We start from the raw sequence: 17015 nt of genomic DNA on the forward strand, positions 1-17015 counted from the left end.
TCTCTCTATGCTTTCCTTACTGGCACAAGAGATAGCTTTCTCTCTATGCTTTCCTTACTGGCACAAGAGATAGCTTTCTCTCTATGCTTTCCTTACTGGCACAAGAGATAGCCTTCTCTCTATGCCTTCCTTCCTGGCACAAGAGATAGCCTTCTCTCTATGCTTTCCTTACTGGCACAAGAGACAGCTTTCTCTCTATGCTTTCCTTACTGGCACAAGAGATAGCTTTCTCTCTATGCTTTCCTTCCTGGCACGAGAGACAGCTTTCTCTCTATGCTTTCCTTCCTGGCACAAGAGATAGCTTTCTCTCTATGCTTTCCTTCCTGGCACGAGAGATAGCTTTCTCTCTATGCTTTCCTTCCTGGCACAAGAGATAGCTTTCTCTCTATGCTTTCCTTCCTGGCACAAGAGATAGCTTTCTCTCTATGCTTTCCTTCCTGGCACGAGAGATAGCTTTCTCTCTATGCTTTCCTTCCTGGCACGAGAGATAGCTTTATCTCTATGCTTTCCTTCCTGGCACAAGAGATAGCCTTCTCTCTATGCTTTCCTTCCTGGCACAAGAGACGGCTTTCTCTCTATGCTTTCCTTCCTGGCACAAGAGATAGCTTTCTCTCTATGCTTTCCTTACCGACACGAGAGATAGCTTTCTCTCTATGCTTTCCTTCCTGGCACAAGAGACGGCTTTCTCTCTATGCTTTCCTTACCGACACGAGAGATAGCTTTCTCTCTATGCTTTCCTTCCTGGCACAAGAGATAGCCTTCTCTCTATGCCTTCCTTCCTGGCACAAGAGATAGCTTTCTGTCTATGCTTTCCTTCCTGGCACGAGAGACAGCTTTCTCTCTGTGCTTTCCTTCCTGGCACAAGAGATAGCTTTCTCTCTATGCTTTCCTTCCTGGCACAAGAGATAGCTTTCTCTCTATGCTTTCCTTCCTGGCACGAGAGATAGCTTTCTCTCTATGCTTTCCTTCCTGGCACGAGAGATAGCTTTCTCTCTATGCTTTCCTTCCTGGCACGAGAGATAGCTTTCTCTCTATGCTTTCCTTACCGGCACAAGAGACAGCTTTCTCTCTGTGCTTCCCTTACTGGCACGAGAGATAGCTTTCTCTCTATGCTTTCCTTCCTGGCACGAGAGACAGCTTTCTCTCTATGCTTTCCTTCCTGGCACGAGAGATAGCTTTCTCTCTATGCTTTCCTTCCTGGCACGAGAGATAGCTTTCTCTCTATGCTTTCCTTCCTGGCACAAGAGACAGCTTTCTCTATGCTTTCCTTCCTGGCACGAGAGATAGCTTTCTCTCTATGCTTTCCTTCCTGGCACGAGAGACAGCTTTCTCTCTATGCTTTCCTTCCTGGCACGAGAGATAGCTTTCTCTCTATGCTTTCCTTCCTGGCACAAGAGATAGCTTTCTCTCTATGCTTTCCTTCCTGGCACGAGAGATAGCTTTCTCTCTATGCTTTCCTCACTGGCACAAGAGATAGCTTTCTCTCTATGCTTTCCTTACTGGCACAAGAGATAGCCTTCTCTCTATGCCTTCCTTCCTGGCACAAGAGACAGCTTTCTCTCTATGCTTTCCTTCCTAGCACAAGAGACAGCTTTCTCTCTATGCTTTCCTTACTGGCACAAGAGATAGCTTTCTCTCTATGCTTTCCTTACTGGCACAAGAGATAGCTTTCTCTCTATGCTTTCCTTACTGGCACAAGAGATAGCTTTCTCTCTATGCTTTCCTTACTGGCACAAGAGATAGCTTTCTCTCTATGCTTTCCTTACTGGCACAAGAGATAGCTTTCTCTCTATGCTTTCCTTACTGGCACAAGAGATAGCTTTCTCTCTATGCTTTCCTTACTGGCACAAGAGATAGCTTTCTCTCTATGCTTTCCTTACTGGCACAAGAGATAGCCTTCTCTCTATGCCTTCCTTCCTGGCACAAGAGACAGCTTTCTCTCTATGCTTTCCTTCCTAGCACAAGAGATAGCTTTCTCTCTATGCTTTCCTCACTGGCACAAGAGATAGCTTTCTCTCTATGCTTTCCTTACTGGCACAAGAGATAGCCTTCTCTCTATGCCTTCCTTCCTGGCACAAGAGACAGCTTTCTCTCTATGCTTTCCTTCCTAGCACAAGAGACAGCTTTCTCTCTATGCTTTCCTTACTGGCACAAGAGATAGCTTTCTCTCTATGCTTTCCTTACTGGCACAAGAGATAGCTTTCTCTCTATGCTTTCCTTACTGGCACAAGAGATAGCTTTCTCTCTATGCTTTCCTTACTGGCACAAGAGATAGCTTTCTCTCTATGCTTTCCTTACTGGCACAAGAGATAGCTTTCTCTCTATGCTTTCCTTACTGGCACAAGAGATAGCTTTCTCTCTATGCTTTCCTTACTGGCACAAGAGATAGCCTTCTCTCTATGCCTTCCTTCCTGGCACAAGAGACAGCTTTCTCTCTATGCTTTCCTTCCTAGCACAAGAGATAGCCTTCTCTCTATGCCTTCCTTCCTGGCACAAGAGATAGCTTTCTCTCTATTCTTTCCTTACTGGCACAAGAGATAGCTTTCTCTCTATGCTTTCCTTACTGGCACAAGAGATAGCCTTCTCTCTATGCCTTCCTTCCTGGCACAAGAGACAGCTTTCTCTCTATGCTTTCCTTCCTAGCACAAGAGACAGCTTTCTCTCTATGCTTTCCTTACTGGCACAAGAGATAGCTTTCTCTCTATGCTTTCCTTACTGGCACAAGAGATAGCTTTCTCTCTATGCTTTCCTTACTGGCACAAGAGATAGCCTTCTCTCTATGCCTTCCTTCCTGGCACAAGAGATAGCCTTCTCTCTATGCTTTCCTTACTGGCACAAGAGACAGCTTTCTCTCTATGCTTTCCTTACTGGCACAAGAGATAGCTTTCTCTCTATGCTTTCCTTCCTGGCACGAGAGACAGCTTTCTCTCTATGCTTTCCTTCCTGGCACAAGAGATAGCTTTCTCTCTATGCTTTCCTTCCTGGCACGAGAGATAGCTTTCTCTCTATGCTTTCCTTCCTGGCACAAGAGATAGCTTTCTCTCTATGCTTTCCTTCCTGGCACAAGAGATAGCTTTCTCTCTATGCTTTCCTTCCTGGCACGAGAGATAGCTTTCTCTCTATGCTTTCCTTCCTGGCACGAGAGATAGCTTTATCTCTATGCTTTCCTTCCTGGCACAAGAGATAGCCTTCTCTCTATGCTTTCCTTCCTGGCACAAGAGACGGCTTTCTCTCTATGCTTTCCTTCCTGGCACAAGAGATAGCTTTCTCTCTATGCTTTCCTTACCGACACGAGAGATAGCTTTCTCTCTATGCTTTCCTTCCTGGCACAAGAGACGGCTTTCTCTCTATGCTTTCCTTACCGACACGAGAGATAGCTTTCTCTCTATGCTTTCCTTCCTGGCACAAGAGATAGCTTTCTCTCTCTGCTTTCCTTCCTGGCACAAGAGATAGCCTTCTCTCTATGCTTTCCTTACCGACACGAGAGATAGCTTTCTCTCTATGCTTTCCTTCCTGGCACAAGAGACGGCTTTCTCTCTATGCTTTCCTTCCTGGCACAAGAGATAGCTTTCTCTCTATGCTTTCCTTCCTGGCACGAGAGATAGCTTTCTCTCTATGCTTTCCTTCCTGGCACAAGAGACGGCTTTCTCTCTATGCTTTCCTTCCTGGCACAAGAGATAGCTTTCTCTCTATGCTTTCCTTCCTGGCACGAGAGACAGCTTTCTCTCTATGCTTTCCTTCCTGGCACGAGAGATAGCTTTCTCTCTATGCTTTCCTTCCTGGCACAAGAGACGGCTTTCTCTCTATGCTTTCCTTCCTGGCACAAGAGATAGCTTTCTCTCTATGCTTTCCTTCCTGGCACAAGAGATAGCTTTCTCTCTATGCTTTCCTTACTGGCACAAGAGATAGCCTTCTCTCTATGCCTTCCTTCCTGGCACAAGAGACAGCTTTCTCTCTATGCTTTCCTTCCTAGCACAAGAGACAGCTTTCTCTCTATGCTTTCCTTACTGGCACAAGAGATAGCTTTCTCTCTATGCTTTCCTTACTGGCACAAGAGATAGCTTTCTCTCTATGCTTTCCTTACTGGCACAAGAGATAGCTTTCTCTCTATGCTTTCCTTACTGGCACAAGAGATAGCTTTCTCTCTATGCTTTCCTTACTGGCACAAGAGATAGCTTTCTCTCTATGCTTTCCTTACTGGCACAAGAGATAGCTTTCTCTCTATGCTTTCCTTACTGGCACAAGAGATAGCCTTCTCTCTATGCCTTCCTTCCTGGCACAAGAGACAGCTTTCTCTCTATGCTTTCCTTCCTAGCACAAGAGATAGCCTTCTCTCTATGCCTTCCTTCCTGGCACAAGAGATAGCTTTATCTCTATTCTTTCCTTACTGGCACAAGAGATAGCTTTCTCTCTATGCTTTCCTTACTGGCACAAGAGATAGCCTTCTCTCTATGCCTTCCTTCCTGGCACAAGAGACAGCTTTCTCTCTATGCTTTCCTTCCTAGCACAAGAGACAGCTTTCTCTCTATGCTTTCCTTACTGGCACAAGAGATAGCTTTCTCTCTATGCTTTCCTTACTGGCACAAGAGATAGCTTTCTCTCTATGCTTTCCTTACTGGCACAAGAGATAGCCTTCTCTCTATGCCTTCCTTCCTGGCACAAGAGATAGCCTTCTCTCTATGCTTTCCTTACTGGCACAAGAGACAGCTTTCTCTCTATGCTTTCCTTACTGGCACAAGAGATAGCTTTCTCTCTATGCTTTCCTTCCTGGCACGAGAGACAGCTTTCTCTCTATGCTTTCCTTCCTGGCACAAGAGATAGCTTTCTCTCTATGCTTTCCTTCCTGGCACGAGAGATAGCTTTCTCTCTATGCTTTCCTTCCTGGCACAAGAGATAGCTTTCTCTCTATGCTTTCCTTCCTGGCACAAGAGATAGCTTTCTCTCTATGCTTTCCTTCCTGGCACGAGAGATAGCTTTCTCTCTATGCTTTCCTTCCTGGCACGAGAGATAGCTTTATCTCTATGCTTTCCTTCCTGGCACAAGAGATAGCCTTCTCTCTATGCTTTCCTTCCTGGCACAAGAGACGGCTTTCTCTCTATGCTTTCCTTCCTGGCACAAGAGATAGCTTTCTCTCTATGCTTTCCTTACCGACACGAGAGATAGCTTTCTCTCTATGCTTTCCTTCCTGGCACAAGAGATAGCTTTCTCTCTATGCTTTCCTTCCTGGCACAAGAGATAGCCTTCTCTCTATGCTTTCCTTACCGACACGAGAGATAGCTTTCTCTCTATGCTTTCCTTCCTGGCACAAGAGACGGCTTTCTCTCTATGCTTTCCTTCCTGGCACAAGAGATAGCTTTCTCTCTATGCTTTCCTTCCTGGCACGAGAGATAGCTTTCTCTCTATGCTTTCCTTCCTGGCACAAGAGACGGCTTTCTCTCTATGCTTTCCTTCCTGGCACAAGAGATAGCTTTCTCTCTATGCTTTCCTTCCTGGCACGAGAGACAGCTTTCTCTCTATGCTTTCCTTCCTGGCACGAGAGATAGCTTTCTCTCTATGCTTTCCTTCCTGGCACAAGAGACGGCTTTCTCTCTATGCTTTCCTTCCTGGCACAAGAGATAGCTTTCTCTCTATGCTTTCCTTCCTGGCACAAGAGATAGCTTTCTGTCTATGCTTTCCTTACTGGCACAAGAGATAGCTTTCTCTCGATGCTTTCCTTACTGGCACAAGAGACAGCTTTCTCTCTATGCTTTCCTTCCTGGCACAAGAGATAGCTTTCTCTCGATGCTTTCCTTACTGGCACAAGAGACAGCTTTCTCTCTATGCTTTCCTTACTGGCACAAGAGATAGCTTTCTCTCTATGCTTTCCTTCCTGGCACGAGAGATAGCTTTCTCTCTATGCTTTCCTTACTGGCACAAGAGATAGCTTTCTCTCTATGCTTTCCTTCCTGGCACAAGAGACAGCTTTCTCTCTATGCTTTCCTTACTGGCACAAGAGACAGCTTTCTCTCTATGCTTTCCTTCCTGGCACGAGAGATAGCTTTCTCTCTGTGCTTTCCTTCCTGGCAAGAGAGACAGCTTTCTCTCTATGCTTTCCTTACCGGCACAAGAGACAGCTTTCTCTCTGTGCTTTCCTTACTGGCACGAGAGATAGCTTTCTCTCTATGCTTCCCTTACTGTCACGAGAGATAGCTTTCTCTCTATGCTTTCCTTACCGGCACGAGAGACAGCTTTCTCTCTATGCTTTCCTTTCCGGCACAAGAGACAGCTTTCTCTCTGTGCTTCCCTTACTGGCACGAGAGATAGCTTTCTCTCTATGCTTTCCTTACTGGCACAAGAGATAGCTTTCTCTCTATGCTTTCCTTACTGGCACGAGAGATAGCTTTCTCTCTATGCTTTCCTTACCGGCACGAGAGATAGCTTTCTCTCTATGCTTTCCTTACTGGCACGAGAGATAGCTTTCTCTCTATGCTTTCCTTACCGGCACAAGAGACAGCTTTCTCTCTGTGCTTCCCTTACTGGCACGAGAGACAGCTTTCTATCTATGCTTTCCTTACTGGCACAAGAGATAGCTTTCTCTCTATGCTTTCCTTACTGGCACGAGAGATAGCTTTCTCTCTATGCTTTCCTTACCGGCACGAGAGATAGCTTTCTCTCTATGCTTTCCTTACTGGCACGAGAGACAGCTTTCTCTCTATGCTTTCCTTACTGGCACAAGAGATAGCTTTCTCTCTATGCTTTCCTTACTGGCACGAGAGATAGCTTTCTCTCTATACTTTCCTTACCGGCACGAGAGATAGCTTTCTCTCTATGCTTTCCTTACTGGCACGAGAGACAGCTTTCTCTCTGTGCTTCCCTTACTGGCACGAGAGATAGCTTTCTCTCTATGCTTTCCTTACCGGCACAAGAGACAGCTTTCTCTCTGTGCTTCCCTTACTGGCACGAGAGATAGCTTTCTCTCTATGCTTTCCTTACTGGCACAAGAGATAGCTTTCTCTCTATGCTTTCCTTACCGGCACAAGAGACAGCTTTCTCTCTGTGCTTCCCTTACTGGCACGAGAGATAGCTTTCTCTCTATGCTTTCCTTACTGGCACAAGAGATAGCTTTCTCTCTATGCTTTCCTTAGTGCCACAAGAGATAGCTTTCTCTCTATGCTTTCCTTAGTGGCACGAGAGACAGCTTTCTCTCGATACTTTCCTTACCGGCACAAGAGACAGCTTTCTCTCTGTGCTTTCCTTACCGGCACGAGAGACAGCTTTCTCTCTATGCTTTCCTTACCGGCACAAGAGACAGCTTTCTCTCTATGCTTTCCTTAGTGGCACGAGAGACAGCTTTCTCTCGATACTTTCCTTACCGGCACAAGAGACAGCTTTCTCTCTGTGCTTTCCTTACTGGCACGAGAGATAGCTTTCTCTCTATGCTTTCCTTACTGGCACGAGAGATAGCTTTCTCTCTATGCTTTCCTTCCCGGCACAAGACACAGCTTTCTCTCTGTGCTTTCCTTACTGGTACGAGAGATTGCTGCCTGCTTCACTTTGCTCTGCCCCCTCTAACTAGTTAGTTATACCTCGTCGCCCTTACACTACACATGTTTGATCTCTTCTAATTTATTCATTCTTGATTTTAAAAGTACATTTAATAATCTTTTTATTTAAAAAAAGGTTTTAATAGGCTTTTTGAACATTGCACTGAGCGCACAGGAAAATTGAACACTTGAACAATAGGCTTTTTGAACATCGCACTGAGCGCACAGGTAAATTGAACACTTGAACAATAGGCTTTTTGAACATCGCACTGAGCGCACAGGTAAATTGAACACTTGAACAATAGGCTTTTTGAACATCGCACTGAGCGCACAGGAAAATTGAACACTTGAATGTGGTAAAACAACCATTGCATGTGTGGGGAACAGGGATTCATTAATGTTCCCATGATGCATCTATCTAGCTTTTTGGTGGCACCATTCTGTACTGTATCGTACTGCATTTGTACAGGTTTCCTCCCTCAACTGCCGTGTCTGTCGATTGGCCAAAAACTATTTGTATGTACACATTATGTTCAGTGTTGTGTTTCGGCAGGCATGCTCAGGCATTCAGTGAGCATTTTTAGATTTTGCGTAATAACAACACAACAAGTACAGATACATTCAAAGTACACCGCCCCCCATGCCAAATAATTAAATATCCTCCAGCGCGGCATTGCCGGGGCGCCGTGCAGCTCATAGAGACTGTATTTGGAGGGAGAGGTGCACAATATTTGATTGATTAATTGCATAATTAAAATCGATAAAAGATTGTCATCAAATATTTTCTTAATCAATTGGCTAATAGCATAACTAAACCACTAGTGCTTCATCCGAAGATGTAACTTTTATAAATTAAATTAAATAAGTCATCAATAAAAAAATTAAATAATTAATTTATTAATTAATACATAATTAATTGATTAATCAATAAATCAAAAATACCCTTTACAGACAAATTACTTGGTCATTGTCATGTCCAAATATCAGCTTCCTAGCTCAAAAGGTGCCTGAGATATTGGCCAGATGAGAAAGAAAATAAATAAATTATTAATAATGAAAAAATAATAATAATAATCGTAAAAAAATTATATTGTAAAAAAACAAATATATATCTATCCATAAGATTGGTATTCCCGTCAGCGAAGCACTGGATCTTGTATTCTAGTACGTTTTAAATATGACGATTCAAACAACTCTCTTAGAGTATATTGTAGAAACACTAACAGCTTATTCAGAAGTCAAAAAATGTTAAAAGTAAAATCATCACTTCAATGAAATAATTGACACCATGGAACTGTGCATTGTATTATTGACCAATCTTTAGCATTTTTGACACAAGCTGTTGCTTTTGGCCCACAATTCCATTTTCTTTTGATCTAAAGTGTAAAAAAAAAAAAAAAAAACCTCCAAGTTTTTGCGTTTGGCCACCAAGAACAGTAACTTTTTCTGTTTTTGCAAAACTTTCGAAAAATCCCTTTCAGGTACAAGCATTGTGAACACAGCAAATTGATTTTCTTATTTATGTGCCTTTTTTCCTGTCAGCTATATTGACACGATTACTCAAGGCAACATTGGCGTCATTCATTCATTGGCGTCAGGAAGGGCATCCGGCCATAAAAACATTGCCTCAAACAGGGAACCATGATTGTCATGGGGCCCGCAAGGCTAACCCCCGCTCTAGCGGGGAAAAATGGCCTTAAAACGATCATTCATTCATTCATACTCAAGGCGTTCAAGAGTACGTACGATCTTACCCTGCAAGAACAATAACTTTTTCAGATCTTGCAAATCTTTTGAAAAATCCCTGTCATCAGGTGCAAGCATTTTGAACACAGCAAATTGATTTTCTTATCTTTGTGCCCTTTTTTGGGGGGGGGGGGGGAGGAGGGGATACAAAGTCAAGATTCGTGGAAGAGCTAGAACATAGAACAGATCAGGACACACAAAAGGACAAAATGAACAGTACAGAGAAGGTGGGGAAACACTAACAGCTGGGTTGAAGGACAAGATAGAGGGAGACTTTGGACAAAACAATTGGTGTAGGGAGGAAGGGACGACGCATGGGTGGATAAGATCGATGCAGAAGGAAACTTTCAGGAAGGAAAAACTGGAAATTTCGAAGGAGGAGTGCTTGGGAGAGGGGGTCGTTAATGAGGGTAGAAAATATCATGGTTTTTGATTGAGGATGATCTGAGATGGTGGTGTGAACAACTGTCTTTAAGACCTGGAGGGAAGAATGAGATTGAAGAGAGTGTGAAAGTTGGTTTCACAGATGGGGAAAAAAACAGGAACAAATGAGTCGAGATGAGCAGTGATCCTGGATTTAGGTAGTTTCACCAGAAGGGGGTTGATGGTGGACTATGTGGGCCCTGCAGAAAACTAAGGGGGCACAAAACACAGAGAAGACAGAAGATACAAGACCCATAGACTCGGCTTCATTGTGGTAGATTCCAATAATAATGAAGGCCTTGGTTTCCACGGCATCAAGCTGAGCAAGATATGAGCAGGGGAGCCAACCAAGTGGGGAGAGCAGTACTCCATCAAGCTGTGGATGGAAGCCTTGTATGTGGATAGTTCAGGTGTGCCAAGGAAGGAAGTATGATGATGGATGCCGAGTTGGCAACTGGTTTTGGAGGCCAACTTTGAAATTTGGTATTCCCAAGAAAAATCATCGCTGATGGTGAGACCCAGCAGTTTTAATGACTGAACTTCCACAACAGGATTGTTAAGAATGAATATGGGGCATTAGCGTTTCCAGACGGTCCTTTTGGAGAGAGATTTGTCAGGTGAGAGTGTGAGATTTGTCAGGATTGAAAGTGTTTGACCAGCTGGTGATTTTTTTTTTCAAGGTCTGAAGAGAGGGAAGAGGGTGCAGCCTGCCTGTCTGAAGGGATGAGTGATGTCATGGCAGAGTGGAGTCATCAGCAAATAGATAATGGGGATTTTCCAGAAAGTCAGAGATCATTAATGAAGATCAGGAAAGGACTGGACCTAGAACACTGCCATGGGGCACTCCAGTCTTGACAGGGAGAGTAGATTTAAAGGATTCTGTTGAGTGCCACACGTTGGCTGCGAGAGTAGAAAAAGTCTGTAAACCATGTGTGGAGTTGACCTTGGATGCCATAGGCAGAGAGTTTGGAGAACAAGGCAGAAATCCAGACTGTATCAAAAGCATGAGATATATCCAGAGAAGCAGCCCTGATCTCATTTGTGATCACTGAGGGCCTCCATCAATTGTTGGGTGAGTAGAAGCAGCATGTTCAAGGTAGAGTGACCTGGTCTGAATCCATATTGGTGATCTGAAATGCGGTTGTTGGAGAAACGGAAGGATTTCATATCAACTGCGATGTCGGATTCCATGACCTTGCTGATGATTGGAAGTAAGCTGATAGGTCTGTAGTTGAGGGGATCGATTTTTGAACTTTTTTATGTAATACAATTATGTTGGTGGATTTCCAAGCAAATGGAAGATAACCTAAGGTAAATTATAGGGCGAAAAGGCCAGAGAGGGGATGGGAATGAGCAGCAGAGCAGGTTTTTTGGATACGTGAGCTGATGCCGTCCATTCTAGTTGCAATCCAGTGTCAGAGTCGAGGGTTGAAAGAATCTTCTCCACCTTCTCAGGTGCAAAAGAGACAGAACCCAGGAGCAGTTGTGAATGACAGGGAAGGATGGGTACCAAGAGTGAGAGGTTGAGGACACAATATTTGAAAGCAAATACAGAATTGAGACATTCAGCCTTCTCATGAGAAGGTTTGAGTTTGTGGGATTTGGGGGAAGGCTTGAGTGGGTTGGGTATGGAGAGATGCAAAAATGGGGGGACATGAAATCTTGAGGGGGTGGGTGGGGTAGAAGCAAAAGGACATGAAGTGAAAGGATGCTGATTTCAAATTCCCAAATAGAACAAACGGAAGTAAAGATCATGAGATGGGAGATGAATTGTTTTTGTTGAGGGCATGGAGAAATGTGGTACTGTATGTGTGGGAGGATGGTTGGTGGACCAACTGCTTCGCTGACAGTTTTGGAAAATAATGAAAATGGAAAATAACAAATACTGAAAAGTAATGCCTTTTTCTTCCTGTCAGCTGCATCAGCACGATTACTCGAGGGGCTCAAGAGTATGACTGTGGACCAACTGCGGTCCAACTCCAACACTACAGCTGTTGACACCTGCTTGGCTTCTTCCGCTCAGGCCTCAGGAACATCCCAGACTTTGCCCTCTGTGGCCCCCGCTTCCAGCGATTCCAAGTTCGGCAATGATGTTAAGCTTTTGAAGAAGAATATGGAATCTCTCGAGACTGAATGTTTCACAGCAGCCAATGATGCGCAGCTCAACAAAACGGTAAAACATATTTTATTGTTCAAGATGAGAACGTTTTTGACCCGGGAACTCTGTTATCCCAAGTTTACCCGGGTGCCCTGTGCTTTGTTTTAACCTCAAGGTTCCACATACCGAACCCAACACATCTTGGCATGTAGACGGTAACACCCCAGTACTCCGTGAAGAAAGTGATGCTGCTTCTGGAGTGGTGCTGAAGAGTGCTCAGGGAGAGATTTTCTCAGTGATGGAGTCGGTGCGAGGTTTGTTTTTTTATTCTTTTGCATTTTGCACCATTTTTGCATCATTTTGCCTATTGTGTCCAATATTGTATGCTGCATCCGGTTTATCTACTTTTTCTTTGACGATTAAGCCACTTTGAAACGGTTTCAAATTGTCTTCCATAGCCTACCACACAACTTATTCTTGCTTAATGCCTCACACGTGCAGCTTTCTAAAATAGCCATGTTGGAGTAGAGGTTTACGTATTTATCGTTTTTGTTGGTTGATCTGCGAGCCGCAGTATAGCAGCTGACGATGACGACTGCAGACTGGCAAAAACCAGAAGCACCCTTTAAACTACAAAAATCGTATTACCCAGCTGCGTAAGTTCTTGTAAGCAGTTTTATTGATGTGTAAATAGAGTAGATGTGTGGGAGGCACACCCTATTGGTCAGAACTCTTGCAGCAATTGCTAATGTGAGACAAGGGTTCATGGGGTCACCATTTGAGTGAAGATTAACGATGTGATATGCTCGTGTCATATCGTGGAGCTTGCAAGCTCGTCGATTCTTGAGGCTAATCCACTTCGTCTGATGAGTGGTTTCCACTTATTGTATGACAATGCTTTCTGGCCCTTTGTGTTAGGATGCATGTGCTTCAGCCTTTGGGCTGTGGAGCATGCGTATGCTCACGGGACAGGCTTTGTTGGACTGTGTACTTTGGCTGTGGGGAAAATGTGGACATCCGAAGGGAAAATGTGGAAAATGTGGATTCTGTTCAAATGTTTGCTTCTTTTTTTTTTCTTTTTTTTCTTTTTCCTTTCTTTTGAAAAACCATACAGCAATGTCAGCTGCTATAATGTGTTGCTGCTATGAACTTAATACAAGGGGAAATATTGGAGCACCACTGACCTATGACTCGCCACTACCCACGACTATATTTGATGAAACAAAAAAGAGTTATCTAGTGTAGTGTTACTTGGTTGCTTTATGCAGCTTTCTTTGGCTTGAAGAGCATAGCGATCAAGTGCATCGGTAGCACCAGTGTCCTATAAAGAGTAGGGTACGCTACATAGCCAAAAGTATGTGGACACCCGAATATCACACCCGTATGTGCTTGTCCAACTTCTCATTCCAAAATCATGGGCATTAATATAGAGTTGATCCACCCTTTGCTGCTATAACAGCCTCCACTCTTCTGGGAAGGCTTTTCACTAGAAGTTGGAACATTGCTTTGGGGATTTGCTTCCATTCATCCACAAGAGCATTAGTGAGGTCAGGCACTGGTGTTGGGCGATTAGGCCTGGCTCACAGTCAGCGTTCCAATTCATCCCAGAGGTGTTCGATGGGGTTGAGGTCAGGGCTCTGTGCAGACCAGTCAAGTTCTTCCAAACCGATCTCAACAAACCATTTCTGTATGGAGTTCGCTTTGTGCATGGGGGCATTGTCATGCTGAAACAGGAAAGGGCCTTCCCCAAACTGTTCCCACCAGGTTTGAAGCACACAATCGTCTAGAATGTCATTGTATGTTGCAGCATTAAGATTTCCCTTGACTGGAACTAAGGGGCCCAGCCCGACCATGAAAAACAGCCCCAGACCATTATTCCTCCTCCACCAAACTTTACAGTTGGCCCTATGCATTCGGGCAGGTAGCGTTCTGCTGGCATTCGCCAAATCCAGATTTGTCCGTCGGACTGCCAGATGGTGAAGCATGATTCATCACTTCAGAGAATGTGTTTCCACTGCCCAAGAGTCAAATGGCGGCGAGCTTTACACCACACCACTCCAGCCGACACTTGGCATTGCGCAAGGTGATCTTAGACTTGTGCGCAGCTGCTCAGCCATGGAAACCCATTTCATGAAGCTCCTGACGAACAGTTGTTGTGCTGATGTTGCTTCCAGAGGCAGTTTGGAACTCGATAGTGAGTGTTGCAACTGAGGACAGACGATTTTTACGGGCTTCAGCACTCGGCGGTCCTGTTCTGGAGCTTCTGTGGGCTCCCACTTCACGGCTGAGCTGTTGTTGCTCCTAGACTTTTCCACTTCACAATAACGGCACTTACAGTTGACTGGGGCAGCTCTAGCTGTGCAGAAATTTGATGACCTGACTTGTTGGAAAGGTGGCATCCTCTGACGGTGCCATGTTGAAAGTCACTGAGCTCTTCAGTATGGCCCATTCTACTGACGATGTTTGTCTATGGAGATTGCATGGCTGTGTGCTTAATTATATATACCTGTCAGCAATAGGTGTGGCTGAAACAGCCGAATCCACTAAGTAATTAGAAGGGGTGTCCACATACTGTTTGGCCATGTCGTGTACATTAATATATATATATATATATATATATATATATATATATATATATATATATTACTGTCCGGTCCAGATTTCTAAATCAATATATAGTTGCCTGTCAACCTCAAAGCACCGCAGCGAGTGTACTGGTAGTCCGGGGGTGTCATGGCAGAAAAGAAATAAAGACACTGATGTGCCCTTAGTGTTGTTTTAAGGGTGAAATCAACATACTGCAGGAGACAGAAAGGTAATGTTATAATAAACATTTAATAATCCCTAATGTATACCATAAACACAATCATATTGTAGCAATAAATGACTTTCCTAAGAATCCCGAATGAAAAAAGTACGAATGTTACATACAAAAATTGAACCATACGTTAACTCGCGACTCTCGACATGGAAACTCAGCTTAATCAAGCATTTCGCACATTAAACCCAGCGGGTCATGAATGGGTGCAAGGTCGGCGGAAATACCACTGGTCTTGACGAAAAGTACAGATGGTGCGCACAAATGGTGAAGCTGACAAAGGCCCTGTGCTTTGATGTCAGTCACATTCAACAAGTCGTCATAAAGTGAATCACGGAAGCATAGATGAGTAGCCAATTCAGCTGTTACAGCTCTACCACACAGATAATGAACATGGGAACTCCATGATGAAAAGGAGAATTTGGTTGAATACCTCAAAGGGTTGAATACCTCGAAGGGTACCGCCTCATTTCTGGTCTTGCACCCTTTGCTCTTTCTGTGCTTTGTCTCCTCCACCCTCCTCCTCCATGCTCCCCCCCCCCCCCCTACCCCCCAGGTTTCTGCTAGACTCACACAGTCCACCATCAACCTCCTTCTGGTAAAACTACCCAAATCCATGATCACTGCTCACCTTCACTCATTTGCTCCTCTCTTTTCCTGCCTGTAGAATCAGCTTCCACAGACTCTTAAATGTCATTCTTCACTCCAGGTCTTCAAGACAGCTGTTCACCACCATTTCAGATCATCTCCAATCCTAAACCATGATCTTTTCTATCCTCGTTAACCCCACACAAAATCCCTCCTCCTTCCAATTTTCCAGTTTTCCCTCCTTGGAGTTTCCCTTCTGCATCCATTTTGTCTTACACATGCATAAGTGTTTTGCATCCTGTTTTTGTCGGTTACATCCTGATGTGTTCACTGTACTGTCTTCCTTGAGCCTCGACTATGTATACAAAAAAGGATGCGCTGCACAATCGCTATACTCAAGCATTCAACAAATTTATTCAAGAAGAAAAGGTAATGGATGAGTGGCTCACAGAAGGTAACACCTTCCTCATCCCAAAATCTGAAGAAACCAAACTACCTCACAAGTCTAGACCAATAACATGTCCACCAACAGCAGACAAACTTCTGACTTGAATCATCACAGAAAGTATGTACCACCACCTAACACAACAAAGAGGCCTAGATGCAGAACTGAAGGGATGTAAAAGAGGATGCTATGGAACAATAGACACCTACTACTGAACAAGGCCATATTCTAAAACTGTAAAACCAGAAGAATAAAATTGTCCACAGCCTGGATAGACTCCAAGAAAAGATTTTAATTGTGTCCCGCATTCATGGATGATAAAATGCATGCAGGGATACAAGATGAACCGCCAAATAACCAAACTGATTGAGAAAGCAATGCAACACTGGAACACCACATAGATATTACAACACTATGAAGGAAAGATTGAAATTCCAGGGGGGAAGATATGATGCCTTTCATGGTGACAGCCTTTACTCTGCTCCTGTTTTGCGTGTCCCTGGACCCACTAACAAACTCGATGAGCAATGACACGGATATATTATAACATCCAAATAATAAAATAACTGCCAAAGAGAAAGGAAAGATGACACGTCTGCTCCACATGGATGATTTAAAACTCTTCGCACCGAATGACGAAACATTGGCAGAACTGGATTTGGTGAAGTGGTACGACATTCAAATGGAATTTGGCCACTTTGGAGAAAATGGTACTTTGACGTACAAGGTAAACTAACAAAAACGGTCAACATAAAAATCGACCTCAATACAACAATACAGGAACAAGACAGCGAGGCATCATACAAATACCTCAGAGTAGAAGAGGGATACCAAATACTATCATACCTCTTATAACGAGTGAGTGCTACATAAAAGTAGCGCGATAAGAGGTCTTTTATATAATTGTGCCTATGGAGATAGGTTCTCCGAGAGTGTATTTATGAAGAATGAATGTTATAGGAGAGCTTCTTTGGGCATCGGATATCACTATATACAGATGTTGTCATTGAGTTTTATGAATAAAACTAGAAAAATGCGACTCTGTCGCCAATATGCCACCGCTTAGTCCCTGCGTGTGACAACGGGTAGATGCCCTCATTCCCTGTCCTAAAAATAACCAAGTAAATCCCTTCAGCTGTTTTCAAGAAGCACATTTTTACCAGACAGGACAGGTTTCACATCGATCGGTGAGGCTGTTTCGGAGAAGGGATTTTTTTAAATATCGGCTTTCAAGTTAATATGGCTGCCAAACCATGTGACATGACATCAATAATGTACCCTCTACATATTGTTGCGGATCTCGAGCTCGTCGACGTACTGAGGGGGGATTAAGCCCTGCTCCCCCTCGAGCTTCGAGTCCACGAGGCCGCTACC

At 44.0% G+C, this 17015-nt stretch overlaps 1 protein-coding gene across 1 annotated transcript in view; it reads left to right on the plus strand.

The window, feature by feature from the left end:
* The window catches only part of UBE2O (ubiquitin conjugating enzyme E2 O), a 120095-nt gene that overhangs the window by 91893 nt on the left and 11187 nt on the right, over positions 1-17015 (plus strand). Inside the window, exons 15-16 of the mRNA XM_068122737.2 lie at positions 11609-11865; positions 11966-12104. Of these exons, the coding sequence (XP_067978838.2) occupies positions 11609-11865; positions 11966-12104 (396 nt within the window). The remainder of the gene's footprint in view (positions 1-11608; positions 11866-11965; positions 12105-17015) is intronic.

The sequence above is a fragment of the Myxine glutinosa genome, chromosome 1 (genome assembly GCF_964187855.1).
Source record: "Myxine glutinosa chromosome 1, kmMyxGlut1.1, whole genome shotgun sequence".
Taxonomy (NCBI): domain Eukaryota; kingdom Metazoa; phylum Chordata; class Myxini; order Myxiniformes; family Myxinidae; genus Myxine; species Myxine glutinosa.